Source organism: Alligator sinensis, unplaced genomic scaffold (assembly GCF_000455745.1).
Source record: "Alligator sinensis unplaced genomic scaffold, ASM45574v1 scaffold989_2, whole genome shotgun sequence".
Classification (NCBI taxonomy): Eukaryota; Metazoa; Chordata; order Crocodylia; family Alligatoridae; genus Alligator; species Alligator sinensis.
In genome coordinates, this window is record NW_005842162.1 from 260,483 (window position 1) to 276,215 (window position 15,733).

Below are 15,733 nucleotides of genomic sequence, written 5' to 3' on the forward strand. Positions count from 1 at the left end.
CTCTCCTTCTAAAGCATCCACTTTTTGCCACTGTTGGAGACAGGCTACTGGGCTAGATGGATCATTGGTCTGACCCCGTATGGCAGTCCTTATGTTATGTCCCTTAATAGGGCTGCTGACACGCTGCTCAGATTTGTGAAGGAACACAATGGACAGCATCTGAGAGCTACCATTCATTTCAGTGCATGTCTGTTACTGAGATCCATTTCAAGATGCTGCTGTATCCCAGAATTGGCTGGATAGCGTGGATGAGAGCATCCACAGCTCCCTCAGCAGAAAGAGAGCAGGTGCAGCACATGAAATGGCAGCAGCCAAAGCACAATAGGATGCTGGCAAATGATTGCTGCGTGACTCATTGTCTTGTATATGGTGCCGAATGTGCCCAGCCCCCAAAGGGCTGTGTCAATAACGGCAGGCCCAGGAGGGGAAGAGGGGGCCGGAAAAGCACACCAAACGCACTCTACAGTGTGGCTGGGCTTGAAGTTGCCTTTCCAATCTGAGCAGCCAGAAGCAGCAACAAAAGCTGAGACACTTTCTTAACCATGTGGATCTTGTGGCACCCTCCCCATGAGTACAGCTGTCCAACATTGAGGTAGGTGGATTTCCCTTGCAGGAGACTACCTGTTGCTGAAGAAAAAGGCAGAGATATCAATACCAATGACACATGTAGGCTTCCCCTTCTTAAAGGAGATGTGACCTGACCATGCAATACAAAAGGAAGCTAGGTACATCCTTCAAGGAACTATGCACTCTTCTATTGTGAAGTAAAGTTTGAACAGCCTATTGCACTCCCATTCCTCAAGCAACAACAACAAAAAATCTTTGAAAAATCCTGCCTAGCTCCCCAGATCATGGGTTTTGGCTATTGTAAGGAGCCTGATCAGAGCTGGAAAAGGCCAAGACCACTGCAGGCTGGTAATGACCAAGTGTTTAGTTTAAGCCAAATCAAAAGAAACTGAACTACAGGGTACGTACCAGTCTCACTGAACCAGGACAACACTGTATACAGGCAGGTACTGAGGCACTGAAGTGAAGAGGTCCAGAGTATCCAGTGGGAAGAGTGCTGAGAACAGGAAATAATGGGTACCAGGGTCTCTTGAAAACCTGTTCCTAATACCTTGCTAAGGAGTTTCCAAAGGCTTATTTGGGAGAAGGCTAAGCATCATACCATGATCATGTACTGTAAGACTTGGATCTGTGGGGCATAGGACTAGTGCACACTGTTCAGGGCTTAGTTTGGAAGCACATGGGCAGAGGAAGTGGGTTAATGGAGCATAAAAATGGTGATATTATAAAATTGTAAGAAAAAAACAGATATTTTATAGCTCTCTAAAAAAACTAATACATGGAGCAATGCATCAGGGGTGACACTGCTGACAAACTAGCAACACAGACATGGCAACATGGCTTAGTCTTGAGAGTAAATGCCAGCACAGTGGTTGTCCAACAAATGTCCCCTTTGTGCACATAGAAAACCCCTGAGCTTACAGAAATGGTGGGAATTTGTTCCCAAGATACATTTCCTGTGGCTGTAGGAGTGTGTTCCATGTAGGCAGATGGGATGGCACAGAGCAGTGAGGATCATGGTCTGCTAAGTCCTTTGCCTTTGCTTCTCCTGGGGTGGGCTGGGTGCCCTCTCTTTCTGGCATGGATAAAGCACATGGGTCCAGTTAGGCCCTTTCTGTTTATGCCCGTGACAAGGCTGAAATTTGCTTTCTGCAAATCTGCCAGAAGAGCTGGATTGTATAAAAACCACAGAGCTTCTTCCCCACAAGTTGCCAGAACCAGGCACTGCTGAGGGTCCTGGGGTGTGCAGGGTACCGAGCAGCTTCTACCTGCACCTTAGATGTGCCACTTTGCAATGACATTAAGGGTTATGTGCTCCCCCACCAAGGACTTTGGTTTAGCACCTTGTGCAGGACTGTGACTAGAAGGGACCAATCTTTATGCATTATCTCACTCACCTCTCCCTTGGGCTGCCAGGGTTTCTCTCTCAATGAATCCTTTACCAGCATATCACTGTTCAACCATCTCAACCCAAAAGCTGGCCAAAGCTTAGGCATGTCCTAGCAGTCTTTGCCACTTGTGTGCAATTAGGTGATGATCTCATAAGTGAAACTAGAAAAGAACCAATTTCCTATTCACTCGTGACCTCATTAACATTTGAGCCTGAGCTGAAAGGCTAGTGCGGTGACTCTATGAGTGTGCATGGGTTTGTGCATCAGATCTGAAATCTGTCATCAGCTGACTAAGGGCATTCAAGTAACTCAGAAAAGCATCTTATTCTCAATGAGACCTTAGTATTTCACATTGCAGACATCTGAATCTACTTGCAGAATGATGAGATATGCATAAACATTAAGCTTTTACAGAACAACTGTTAAAAATGTATTTATTGAATTTTAAACTGTTACAAGTACTGCAGATCAGACAATTAGCCAAAGCACAATTATAGAACAAATTCAGTTGTTACAGAGATGTTATCTAAAGTTCCACCATGTAGGTAGGCTGAGAATCTGCTCATTGTCTTTTAGAGAGAGGGTAGAGGATGAAATAAATAAGTGGTATCCCAGCTCCAGATCATAACAACAAAGGTGAAGATTAGAGAAGATGGATGTCAAATGGAAGGCGCACAAGAGGAAACATACAGGGCTAGTTATTAAGACAAGTTATACAAAAATCTAAAAACTCTAAGCCAAATACATTGTCATGGGGGATGAGAGGAAGCAATCAGAGATCAATACACATAAGCCCAAAAGGCTGTTGCAAAGAAAAGTCCCCAGAGCAGTTCCCAAAGCCGAAAATAGTTCTGCAGATGTTCAGAAGAAAGCACTGCTGAAATTACCTGGTAATACATAAACATGCTAATCAGACTACATCAGTAATTAACTTAAGGGAGCCAACACTAAAAATTGCCACCAAAAAATTCAGAGCGACAGAAATAGATGTATCAAAACAGTCAGATAATAAGCACTGACAGGCATATGTATCTGTGTAATGTGCAATGCATAATTTGTTTCTCCTTATCACCTACTGACTCGTGGGACTCATTTATTTTTCTCCAGAAGTTTCTCTCATATGCTGTGCCAGAACTTGGATGTTTCCTATATATCATATATTCAGATTTGTTGGGAATACTACAACTCGTTTACTCTTTGTATCCCGTCTACTTTAAAAAATGGTAGAGTGCCCATTGCTACATTACTTGAACATCAGCAGGTTTACCCACAAGTGGATTAAAGTCTAGAAACATTTCCAAAGTCATAAATTCCAGAAGAGTCATTAACAATTTTTTGTCCAGAATTAAAGTATTGTTTTACAACTACTAAGTCACAGGTTAGATAGTCCATGTTCTGGACTTCTGAGCTGTGCATACATTTGTATGTGGATACCCTGAAGCCACACAACAGCAAGGAAACTGAGACAAATTTTCTGCAAAAATGACTGGGATCCTAACTAACACTCCCACCTAACACTAATTTCATGTAAGTCTCACTGACAGTGCAAACAATCAGAATGTGTTCTGTTCATGACTTCTTTTCCAGCACTTGTACAAGGGCAAACAGGTCATATTTTGTAAGCAATCGTATTGTGAATTCTAGGTAACAAAGAATTTACTGCTCAATAACAACCTCCTCTATAACTGCTCTAGAACAGCAGGATTTGGTGGGATTTGCTGGTATGGCAGAAAGCCCCAAGGGTCTGCAGCTGTCAGAAGATAACAGAATGGAAGAGAGCAGGGTCCAGCTTAGGCAGTTTCCTGGAGTCTCTACTTGTCAGAGCAGATGCGTGCATGAAGACAGTTGGAAGCACATACCATTCTTGCCTACAAAACCCAGGGCTGTGAGACTTGGGATTCTGACTCTGGGAATGGCAGTTCTTTTCTCCAGGAGTTATTCAATCACTGGAGATAAAGTACCTACTCTGCATCTGTCCTCGCTGTCACCAGTGCCAACATCAGAGAGTAGAGCTTGGAGAGTTCTTTTTTAAATGAATTTTATTTCAGGCCTGTCCTATTAGTCATGAATAACAAAGTTTATGTCCATAGGTAAAATAATGGATGAGCTTCTGCTGCACACTGTGATGGTGTCGGGAACATAGTATTTTCTGGTTTGCTTTGTCAGAATGGGATTTGGTCACATTAGGTGCGAGAGAGATACCATTCTTGTTCTCAGCAATCAAAAGCAACCATATGCTCAACAAAGGCTAAGATGATACAGAGAGTTTGGAATAATCTTTAATGGAGCTGGGATCTGAAGAGATCAGCAGACAAAAAAGATACACCTTATGAAGGTATTGTACTCTTATTTCTGTTTTTATGTAACAGAAGTTTTGCTGACAACATTCCAGTTGCAATGTTAGACTGTAAAACTGTATATTAGCTACCTCATTTGTGTGTCTCATTGAAACAATGCTAGTGGAATTTATATCTTTTATTTTAAGCAGCACTTTTATTGTACTGGTTATGTGGCAAAGCATGCAGAAGCTTCACAATTCGCTGCCTTACAGGGATCCTGTTAAAGGCTGACAGGCCCAAGATATAACCTTGTTCTTTCCCCTCAGCCAAAATGCTTCCACAGATTTCCACACACAAAGTGGTAAAAGTCAAGCACATTCTGAAAAGCGGTCTGCTAGTCTCTTCATATCTTGGACTGAGTGTTTTCCGTTATCTGGGCAGGAAAGGAGCTGCTCACAGCCAGTTAACAGAAATCCAGTCAGTGGAAACTGCCCATGCCCATCTGATGGGATGGCAGGGCTTGGGTTGTTTTTTCCATCTGGAGACCCTAGCTCATGTCCTGAACACTGAACTCCTCACGTGTCTCCACTGGTATTACAAGGTCAGGGATGCAATGTCCTGCATGCGCTGGGAATGGATTTGCCCTTCCATCAAACACTCTCATGCTGAGACACTTGCAGGCCTTTTGGAGCCTTGAGCATTCTCACTGCTAGTGGCAGGTGTGTATGTGAGAGCATGTGTACAAGGTATGCGCCTTATCCAGGAAGGCTTACATGAGAGGCCTGTGCACCTGAATGCCACTTTATAGGATAAAGAGGATCAAGATGCAGCAAATTCAGCCACTCGGTGAATGTAAAACCCTCCTCTTCTAAAAGGTTCTCCCTCTGGCTTCAGGTGTGGGCTCTGCCACTGGAAGCAGGGCTAATTTGCTATTTATTTTCAGCAAAACAAGTACTCGGGCTGAATATTTGAGGGTCAATCCCCACATGGTCCAAGCTGTAAAGGAGCTATCAGAAAGTACACCAGCCAAGAACCGCCCTCGTTTTCTTTTGCTGAGAACCATATCAGGTTTCTGCGATATGTGAATGACCTTTAGCAGATGCATCAGGCACGTGCATTTTCCAATGTCTGGCCATGAACAATTACAAGACCAAGTCATTACAAGACAAAAACCACTGCAAAAGATTTCCTCACACAGCACCTTTACTCTGCACAGAACATCAGATACATAACACTGGCAGGGCAAAGATATTGGAGAACATATTTATCTTCTAGAAGTTTAGGACTCCAAGCTGAAACTGAGAGCAGCCATTAGTTCAATTAGTATATTTGAAACAACAAACAACAACAGAATCAGGTGTGGGTTTTTTAAAGCTGTAAAGCTTTGAACTGTCACACCCATGTTAACCACTCCTCTTAACTAAGAAACGCAACCGTTTTACCATTTAAAACTATGTCTAAATGGAGACGGTAGGCAACGCACACTTTCACAGCTATCTGGCACTCTACTGCAGATGGCACACAACCCAACCCATGGTTAACTAAACATAAAACCCTAAATAATGAATACAAAACTTCCAAGCCCAGTTATGACCATTTGAATTCTAACACTATTAAACAAGTAGCCAAAATACAACACACAACTTGTGCCACTGAAATTTAGTTAAAAGGACAAGCAGGTCTGGTTCTGGTTTGGACCTGAAGAAGTGTTTTTAAGAGAGTCACAAAACGAAACTCAGAATCATATGTCCAGTGCCAGCACAGCAGACTCATGAAAAATAAAAAAAGGATTAATAATCGCTAGAACTGCTGCTTCTAACCCTTTCTTTAGGTACATAATATAAGAGGATGTGCACTTTCACAGGTCTGCGTCAAACAACTAACTTTACAAGTGGTAAAATTTGCTCTCTGCCAGAATAGCTCTAAAATTCTCCCTCATTTTTCTATGGAAAATGGAAAACTCCCTCAGATATTTTTGCTTTGTTTGTCAAAAAATTCCTACAAGGCCTATTCACAAGGATATGGATATACTTGGAAAGTAAGCGCAACACTATGCTATCATTTCAATACTTTTTGTGGAGAAAAAAGCATTAGCGCAAGACTTGTAACATGGGCAATTTAACAGCTCTGGTTGTTAGGCATGAGTAAAATGTACAGCCCTCTTAGATTTACATTTTGCACTGCATAACAAACACTACAGGGCACCTCGTGACATAAGGTGTTACAAAACAAACCTTAAAATCGTTTGATTCTTTTACTTTCTCCTCAAAATTTGAGAGGTATAAACCAAACAAGGAGTTAATATTTGCTGGTGCTAGATTAGCATCCTCCATGTTGGACATTGGTTTTATAAGGTATGAAGCAATGTTTGACAATAACTTTCTTCTACCCCGGCAAAATGAAATCAGGAACGTGCAAGGGGGGATTAGGATGAACGAGCCCTGGCTTTGTTCTCCAACTGATGTTTAAAATCAGTGACGCACAGGTGGAAAGATAAATGCATTAATTTTTTTTTAAATGATGTAAGCTCTTCAATGCTGATGTTGCACATGAAGATGTGACATGAACCCAACATAAAAAACCCATCATTCTTACTTGTGAGGGCCTCTTCAACACATACCTGGGTTCACAGATGTGCACACAATATTTTTGCTTTTTACCCAATAATTTCCAGCTCCTATTAAACCATATGCCAAGGTCACTCAAGAACATTTCACAATCTTATCAAAGCAGTCTTATTAAACTTTCATTTATAGCAACAGCTATAGTTTAGCCAGCAGAGGGCGATGACGTGCTTCATAAAGTTTTACCAAGCACAAGAGGCAGCTTTATATAATTGATGAGGCTTGTGAATAATTCCTAAAGATCTCCCTAGAAAACTGACACGTAGACTAAGCAGCAAGTTGAAACATGATTTGCTTCTACCCTAAAGTTATGCTCGTAGCTACATTTGCTCACTGAAGTGCAAAAAACCCCTAAACTGAAAAACAAGACCTAGCCCCTTCTTGGATGAAACTCATATTGCATTGTTAATGATTTAGTCAACTTGACTTTGTGCAAAACATCTTTAAGAAGGTTCTGGCTCAATTTCGGAATATAAAAGTAGTAAAATAAATAGATAAGATCACCTTAAAACACAGAATGGATGCTGTAGGCTGAAAAGAAATGATGGGTTTAATGCAATTTATCTGTAAATAAAATAACCAGAACAGTAGTGTTTGAAATATTAAAATGTGGAGTAGTACTGGTTAAGTTTTCTGCTTGTAGAATAATGTTCCCAAAATCTAGATCAAAGCCGCATTGTAACATGGTTACTGCAGTGAGTATGAGCCTGAGATATGTTATTAAAAGGCAGTCCCTTGTAAACATTTCCTCAACAGGAACAGTAGCAGTGGAGCCTGCATCAGTTACTCATATTATATTTCTCAATATAGCAATGCTTTATAAAAGACATACAGCTTATTTCCAAGTTGTCAAGAATTTTATACGATATTGATTTTCTGAAACGCACATCACACAGTCCAAGATTTAAACCATATTTTTCTTCACTGCTCTACAGTTACTAGGTCTTTTGCTCTGCTGCTGTTGTGGTCTGTGAGGGAGCTTCTGGTTTCACAATCTGGTATGTAATTAGGTATTCTGGGTAAGCCTGAAAATAAGCAGAGAAACAAACCATTGCTGTATGCAGGGTTATGGACAGCGAGTTAAGACTTTGAGCTTCATTTATTCTGCAGCATGACTGTACTTTAAACAGTAACAGGCTACTGTACATCTGTTACTGTAATAATGATGTTTCAGCATTAACATTGGCCTCCCACTGTCTCCCATTCTTCGTGTTTTTCATTTTCCCTTCACATCTGCAGACACGACAGCTCTTGCCATTGGGTGCGCTGTGCGACTACTTCCTCTGCTCCCACGCTGCTTTTTTGCCACTATTCCTGAGCAGGAGAGCAGAGGGGAAACCAGCAGCAGAACTAGATGTCTACTGGCAACAGATAATGGCAGACAAAGATGATTTTAAGGGCCCGTTTTCTCAGCACTCTGTGCCATTGACAATGGGAGCTCCTGACACCTGAACACTGACACCCGTATGGTTCCACGTTTTTAAACAAGATAGCATGTTACAAAAGTAAGCATGTTAACAGTTTTTAGGGACTTGTACACAGTAGTACAGGACCAGAGTTAATATAAGAGCAGACTGAGAAGTGGAATAGGATCTGGCTCTTAGGGACCAACTAAAATGAGGCAGAAATCTTGACAAAAGGAGGCTTCTTCCTATGACCATTACACAATGGATGGGTAAATGAAGCCTACAGCCACAGTGTTATATATGGTCCCCTTCTTCCTGAGCTGATATGCTGGCTTAGTTATAGCTTGTAACTACCTTAAGAGTGTAACAGAATACAGATTCTAGCATCTGGCTGGTCAGCTGGTAGTCACCAACCAGGGTTCTGTTTAGGGATGTGAAAATGTTAAAAGCAGCAAGGTAAAATACCGAATGGACAACAAACATCTAACTAAGCTGTCCTCCTAGCCTCTCACTAAGGGTTCTCCGCAGGCACTGCACTGGCTGGCTCTATTCCACTGAGTTGTGGATACAGCATTTTGGAGCTTTGCTGAGCTTGGGACTATGCATAGGGCTTTTCAGATATTCAAAATAAATGGATGATAGAAAGGAAATATGCTAATACAAAGCAAAGAGGACACTGGTGTGCTTGTCCTTTTGGAAGCTCTAGAAATACTAAAAAGGAGGAAGAGGAATTCATACACAGCTGAGGCCCAATACTACATGGATTAATTAGTGTAGCTCTACGGGAGACAAGGAAGCTATTTACCCTAGCTGCAGATCTGGCCTCTGCTATGCCCTGACCTGCAGACTAGCACACAGTCCTGATATATGATACAGCCACCCAAAGTCTTGGTTTTGCCCATTCTATTATTCTAAAGCTTTACAATCCATGTACCTGCTCTCCTCTGTAGATAACATATTCAGCATATGCAAGTCCATTCACGCTTGGCCTGCCAATTACAGAGTGATGCCCCGGAGGGGCATGAGCCATTTTCATTGTACTGAACTGCAGGAAGGATTTTCCAAGCGTCACTCTACAGAAAAGCATTTGTCTAAGAGGAAGATAAGAACAGCGCATTAAAAAAAATCTTGCTGCATCAGAAGACAACTCTAAAAACCTTAAAAACAATCCCAAACTTTTGGAGTTTTAATTTATTCAAAACCACTTCCCTCAAGCTTTCATAAAAGACAGTTAAACACATACTTTTGTAATGAATTATATGAGGCAAAGCAAAACTCTACAAGAACAGCATGTCTTGATGCATAGCTGACTCTGTTCAAGTACTCATGTGAGGCTCTTGCTCCATGTATTTTCAGCTGAGCTATTATAGGCTGCTCAACTTTAAATTACCTCACTCCCAATAATTAGGGAGGAGAGGTGCCAAAGCCTCTACTCTACGAAGGCTGGTAACTTACAAACCCAGCTGATGTACTTCAGTGAGAAGCAAAGCCAAGTCAGTCACACTCACAAATTCCATGGATTTCTACTTTCTGGCACACCACTTCATGTTGGTTAATTGCAACACATTCAGAGTGAAGAGTCATGGTTCTGTTCTGCCAGAAGAGACCATTTGGGAAAGCAAGCAACTTTAAAGATTGCTTGAAGTCCAATCTGCATTGTTTTCCATGATTTGCTTAGTTTCCAACCTCACTCAAATAAACCACTGTTCACTTTTATTTATGCCCACTGTGCACTCAGGATTGGTATCGTATTTCCGTCCTGGTCATTCAAGTATCCATATCTGCTTATCTGTGCCAAAAATGCGATATATGCTCAGGCCCCTGAAGCCTGTGTATGCAGTTGGGGAGAGGGAAGGGGACAGGGAGAGACTACCTGTGTTTTGGCCCCGTAGTTCCAGTGACTTGGCTACCCACCTGGGAAGCCAGAGACTGAGGTCTGAGGCCCCCCTGAACCAGAGGGAATTTAAATTTGGGCCCCTCTGATTTCCCAGCACAGCACTCCAATGACTATACTACAGATCAGCCATTATCCAAGCCCTCGCTGGTATTCTTCTGTCCCTTGTATTTAATATAGTCATGGGGAAAACTGGGTGGAAGGGGAAGCTCCTACCTTACTAGGAGCACTAGCTCAACACTGAGCCCAGGCCCCTACTCTTTCAGGCCAGCAACCACCTCCCTGAACCACACTGCCACTAGCTTTCACTTCTCTCCCTGGCCCCTGTAAGTCACACTGACTTGTTAATTACAACACTGTAATGGGAAATCAGAGAGAAGCAAGTTCAAAGCCTCTCTGGGTGAGGTGGGACCTAGAACCCAGGGCCTCTGGATCCCTACGTGAGGGTCATAATCATTTTGCTATTATGGGCAAAAGACAGGAAGCTTTTCCCTCTCAGCCCTCCTTCGCTCCTGAGTCTGGTAGTCATGTTTTTTTGTTGACAGCATTTCTGGTATCTAAGGTCTCTGCGCATCTACAAGGGCTGCGTGTACATGGTCAGCACACAACCTACTTCCATGCCCAGTCTGTGCAATGTACGCCTGCAAGGCTGCAGGCATAGGCAGCCACGAACAGAATTCCAAGACGGACTTGTCATGTTTGGCATCTTAATGACCAGAAAGGCACATGTGGACAGACAGATGACTAGGAATAAAAAAGAATGTCACTTCTGGTATCTAGATGTACATTTCAATCTTCCTCAAGACCTACAGCATGTATATCCCTGTCTGTTCAGCCTCGACAAAATGTAGGCTAGATTTTCCCAACCACGAGCAATCTCAAGCAGCAATTCTTCTGCTGTAATTTATCCTTTGTCCAGAACTGTAGAGGAGGCCAAAACTGCTGTCAGCCAACTCCACTACAAACTCGCCTGTGGCAGATGTAACAGGACCTGTCTTTGTGTGTTGGGCAGCCTGTTCCTCCCCCAATTCCATACACATACTGGTTACTTTTAGAAGAGTTTTCTGCAAAGTAAATTCCAGCTCCAAACATCCCTCCGATGTATGCATGTCTTTCATCAAATCCTTTGTGAATAATAGCATTAATAAAAGGAGATCCTAGCAGGAAGAGAGAGGGGAAAAAAATCAAATGATATTTGCATAGATAGATTAGAAACCAAAATTATGGCAAACTTTCTCCATTAAGAGGATACTGTTTGTTTATAATACACAAATAAAATATCTGAAGAGCCATTCAGTGAACTGAAAGGCAGGCCATACTTGATAAGCTGCCATAAATGTGTGCGACTTAATGATCATTATCATCACCCTACATTTGACTCACATTTCTTATTCCTTTCATAGATCTTACAAAATATCTTTTTCTTCCCTCAAATTGCAGTTTAATTTATCTGACCCAATATACTCATTTTTCAGGGATCAATTTACTTAAGACAGGCTGACATTATCAAGACAACTGGACAAAAGTGAACCAGTTGTTCACTACATAGAACCAACATTTACTGTGCCTTGTGCTATTGTTTAAGCTATTCCTGGAACTGTCATCTGCAGGCATTTCTGGACAGTTCTACAGAGCATCTTGACATCATCTTTGTTCTTTCTGTAACTTAGATACATACCCCTTAGTCTCCCTTACCGACACAGACATCGTGCCTGCTCCATCAGTAGCACGCCTCTCTTTCCTGACATTCTTGTCTTTTATAGTCATAAAATGCCCTCCCTATTTTAGTTATAACAGGTCCCTCTAAAATGGATGGACATTTTTTAACATAAGTCTACATATACAGTATAACTTTTTGACTCAAAACTAACCCAAGGCTAAAATCCTATACATGTTGCTGGTGTGGGACAGAGCATACTGAAATATAAGCACAATGCAGGATGATGACAAGAGTAACATTTATATTTTCTTGAATTTTTAGAAGTAACGAAGTACAGAACAGAGACCACATCCTCACCATGAAACAACATGCGTTCATTGTGATGGTTATGGTTTTCCTCTGAGACCTCTTTCTGTCTATGACAGAATCTCTCCCTCAGCTTCTTGTTCACAACCTTTTGAATCTATGGTGGTATAAAAACAAACAAACATAATTAATTTGTAATGATATATCATTTCATACAACACAACAGAATTTTTTACAGGGAAGGTACAAGAGATATAAACCATATAAGAGCAAACTGAAGTACTGCATTTATTGCATTCGCTTTGAAAACAACATTGCTAAAAAGGCAGAGGTGCCACGACAGAGGCAGGCTGCCCAAAACTTTCTGCTATAAAACCCTGTTTTCAGCTACTCATGATTCTCACAAATGGTTTAGGCTGACATTCTCCATATCAGGGGAATGCCTCACACTGGCCTTTTTTTGGCCAATTACTGGTTGTGACTCTGAAAAATGTTGTTATGTAGGGATGTGATTGTTAGAGACTTGTTAAAGTTCATCAGCTAAATTCTCTTAAGATTTCATCTATTCCCCTCACCACAATTAGGTGCCAATGAGGTTGTGCACTGTGACTTCCCCACAGAACTCACACATATATGATGATCTCCCAGCAGGAAAGTAGGAGTACTGTGTAAAAATGTGGAAAGGTTGCTCAAAAACTTGATATGTTATTCAAAATTATTTTAAAGGTGGCCTGTCTACGTCTGTTATCAAAAACAACAAGGATGAAAAGCAAAGATGATTTAAAGTGTAGCTGTTAATACTGTTTTAGAACAATGCCTCATTCATATAACATGGCAGTGCCCAGAAGTACAGTAGTACCAGGTTTAATTTGGCAAAAAAAAGAATGTGCTTCGGAGACTTATCTAGTCTTTTGCGATCACTACCAAGGTTACTAGAAGGGGTAATCTTGAGCATACATTGAGGACAATGCCACTGAAGCAGAATGAACAGACCCTTGCCATGGAAATCCCTTAAGCCAGAACAGAGTACTGTTATACAGATTCTAGATAGAAGTCTGCAAATGTGGGAGGTTCAGCTGGCTTTGCTGGAGCCTGAAAGGTCTAAATTACAGGACCTTTGGCATAATTCCAGGAAACATCACATGTGTGAGAAGGACTGACCGTTCCCCACCTCAAGGCTTCAGGGTGTTGCAGCAGTGGTAAGCACAAGAACTGAGAGCAAAGAGACTATTTTGGTGTTTTCACTGAGGTCACACATTCAAAAATTTAGGCAACCTAGAATGAAAGATGTTTTTGCAGCCTTATCTCAGTCCCTTGTGTGAATAAGGTACAATAGTCTTTAATGACATGAGCATGTTTCTTTTTCTTCCTCCCACTGGAATCCTGCCTCATTCTGTGCATAGGAGGCATGGCAGTCTTAATTACAGCATTTCCTACTTTCAAGTGCTTACCATGGCTACCTTAACACCATATTCATGTAGATTTTTGTAGTTAATTTTTTATCATGAAAGGCCAGGACATCAAAATGATTCTGTCCATCTAATTTTCTTAAGTCTTTGAAACTTACCCTGATGACATTATATCTATTGAAGATCCCTCCAGCATTCCCACCATCTCTATGTTCCCTGATTGTACTTTGCATCTACATAAATGAAACAAAATAGAAGCTTCAAACATAAAGCTAGGTATTTGCTAATGATATAAAAAGATAGGTCATTTATGAAAGGTCATATCATTTCACTTACAAGAACTTGTCTATACTGAATAAAAAACAACTAAAAAGCTGAAGTTAAGAGACCTCACATTCTGATACAGCAATGCTCTTACAAATATTCATAAAGAAGGACCTAATACAGCATATTGCTTCAGGATTTTGGCTGAGAAGAACTGCAATCTGGTATGGTCATCACCCAGTATCTCCATAAAAATTAGGTAAGAAAATACCAGCAAAACTGGACTGAATCTAAATTAAAGTTTATATTATATAAATTCCAATTAAGACTTCTAAAAAATAATGACTTTATTGAAAAGCTATACTGAAATAATAATGAACGTATATCTCATGCATAAAATCCTACCTTTCTTGGTTACAGGGAGATCAATGCATTGTGACATTTTTACACTGCTATTGCTTGCTACCAAGAACTAAAATTGAATTTACTGCTTATGTGGTTTTCAGAAGACAATTGCAGTCAAAGCAACACCATCAAATAGCTCAAATAAATACTTTATTTATTTGGATAGGCAGCTCTTAGTGAAGCTATATGAAATAACTATATGAACTCTGGATTGCTAGATTTCTGATGCATAGCTTTATAAACCTAAGCAAACAACAGTCTAGGTATTCCAAATATTTTGTAATCTTATAACAACCTGGAAACAACAGTTAAAACTCTAAGGCACTGTTAAGCAGACCTGCATATCTTTTCCCTAAAGAGTATAGTCACCAGACAATGCAATTTCATTCAGAAAAAATAGGATAACTTAAAAAGCTTGAAAGTTTTTATGACGACTTCTTGTTTTGAAACATTTTTTGTTTTAAAATAGACCTAAATTTACAAAGGTTTTATAACCTGAAATAAAGCGTTGAGTTTCAAGTTGACCCTAAACTAATTCTTGTTCTATATTCCTGTTTGGCCACCAAGCTGAAAAATCCAATATTTGTAGAGATTTGTTGACAAGTTTAAAAAAAAAAAAAAAAAAAAAAGCAAACTAGAGAGATGATAGTCCTGAAACACAGAAAGTGACAGATTGAGTATTGAAAAAGGGGAGTGTTGGGAAGAACTTTGCAGCTTGAGGGGCTGACACTTTCTCTAGAGCACCTGCTGCTTGGTTACTAAAACAGCCTCTAGGCATGAAGTGTTTCACACATCCTGATTCCTGACACTTGTTGACAAGGTTGTCATGCCAGGCCTCACTGTTAAGTTACGCAAACAATCTGTACGATAACATCCTAAGTCACAGATCAGACATACCCTAAATAGCTTAATGCCATTTCCTCCTATGGAAATGGGTACACCACGATAGGTTCCAGGCTCAAGGTGAGAGCTTTTAAAAGCGTAATCTGTTTATTTTCCATTTTGTATGTAATACCTTATGTATCACCTGCCCAAATCTCTTGCCATTTATGACCCCAGGCAGGTAAACCTTTTGACGCTCCTGTACAAACGTATGTTTTACAAGGAGAAATCGTGATCTGGACTTCAGGAAAGCTGGACCTCAGCTTTGTTCAAACTCCAAGAGGAGGATATAAACTTTGAAGTTTTGGGGAGGGTGGGAGGAGGGGAGTGGCCACACAATTCCTATAGATTTATTTTTGGTCAGTATTGCCAAACACCTCTGTTAAAAAAGGAGTCCCAACTGATAACTTTTGTGAAGGCATGTGAAAACATAGCCTCCATGGAACACACTGCTCTGGATACCAACCATAGCTATGTGTAAAGGTCACTGCATGCAGCATATTTCCACTGTCTAGGTTTCTCTGCCAGTACCCATTGTCTTACAACCTGTATGCCCTTGCAGAAAAAGCAGACTGAATGGGTGACTGTGAATGGGAGGAGAAATGCAATGGCTGGCCCTGCCTGCAAGGCAACCTGGAGCAGCCAC

The 15,733-nt window shown here is 40.9% G+C and overlaps 1 protein-coding gene across 1 annotated transcript in view; it reads right to left on the reverse strand.

Annotated features, from left to right (window-relative positions):
* Positions 1-7,393: 7,393 nt before the first annotated feature.
* Positions 7,394-15,733, reverse strand: part of TNKS (tankyrase) — a 254,549-nt gene continuing 246,209 nt past the window's right edge. Inside the window, exons 24-28 of the mRNA XM_025206544.1 lie at positions 13,695-13,769; positions 12,179-12,284; positions 11,132-11,318; positions 9,202-9,358; positions 7,394-7,886 (exon numbers count right to left, since the gene is read on the reverse strand). Of these exons, the coding sequence (XP_025062329.1) occupies positions 7,800-7,886; positions 9,202-9,358; positions 11,132-11,318; positions 12,179-12,284; positions 13,695-13,769 (612 nt within the window). The 3' untranslated portion in view covers positions 7,394-7,799. The remainder of the gene's footprint in view (positions 7,887-9,201; positions 9,359-11,131; positions 11,319-12,178; positions 12,285-13,694; positions 13,770-15,733) is intronic.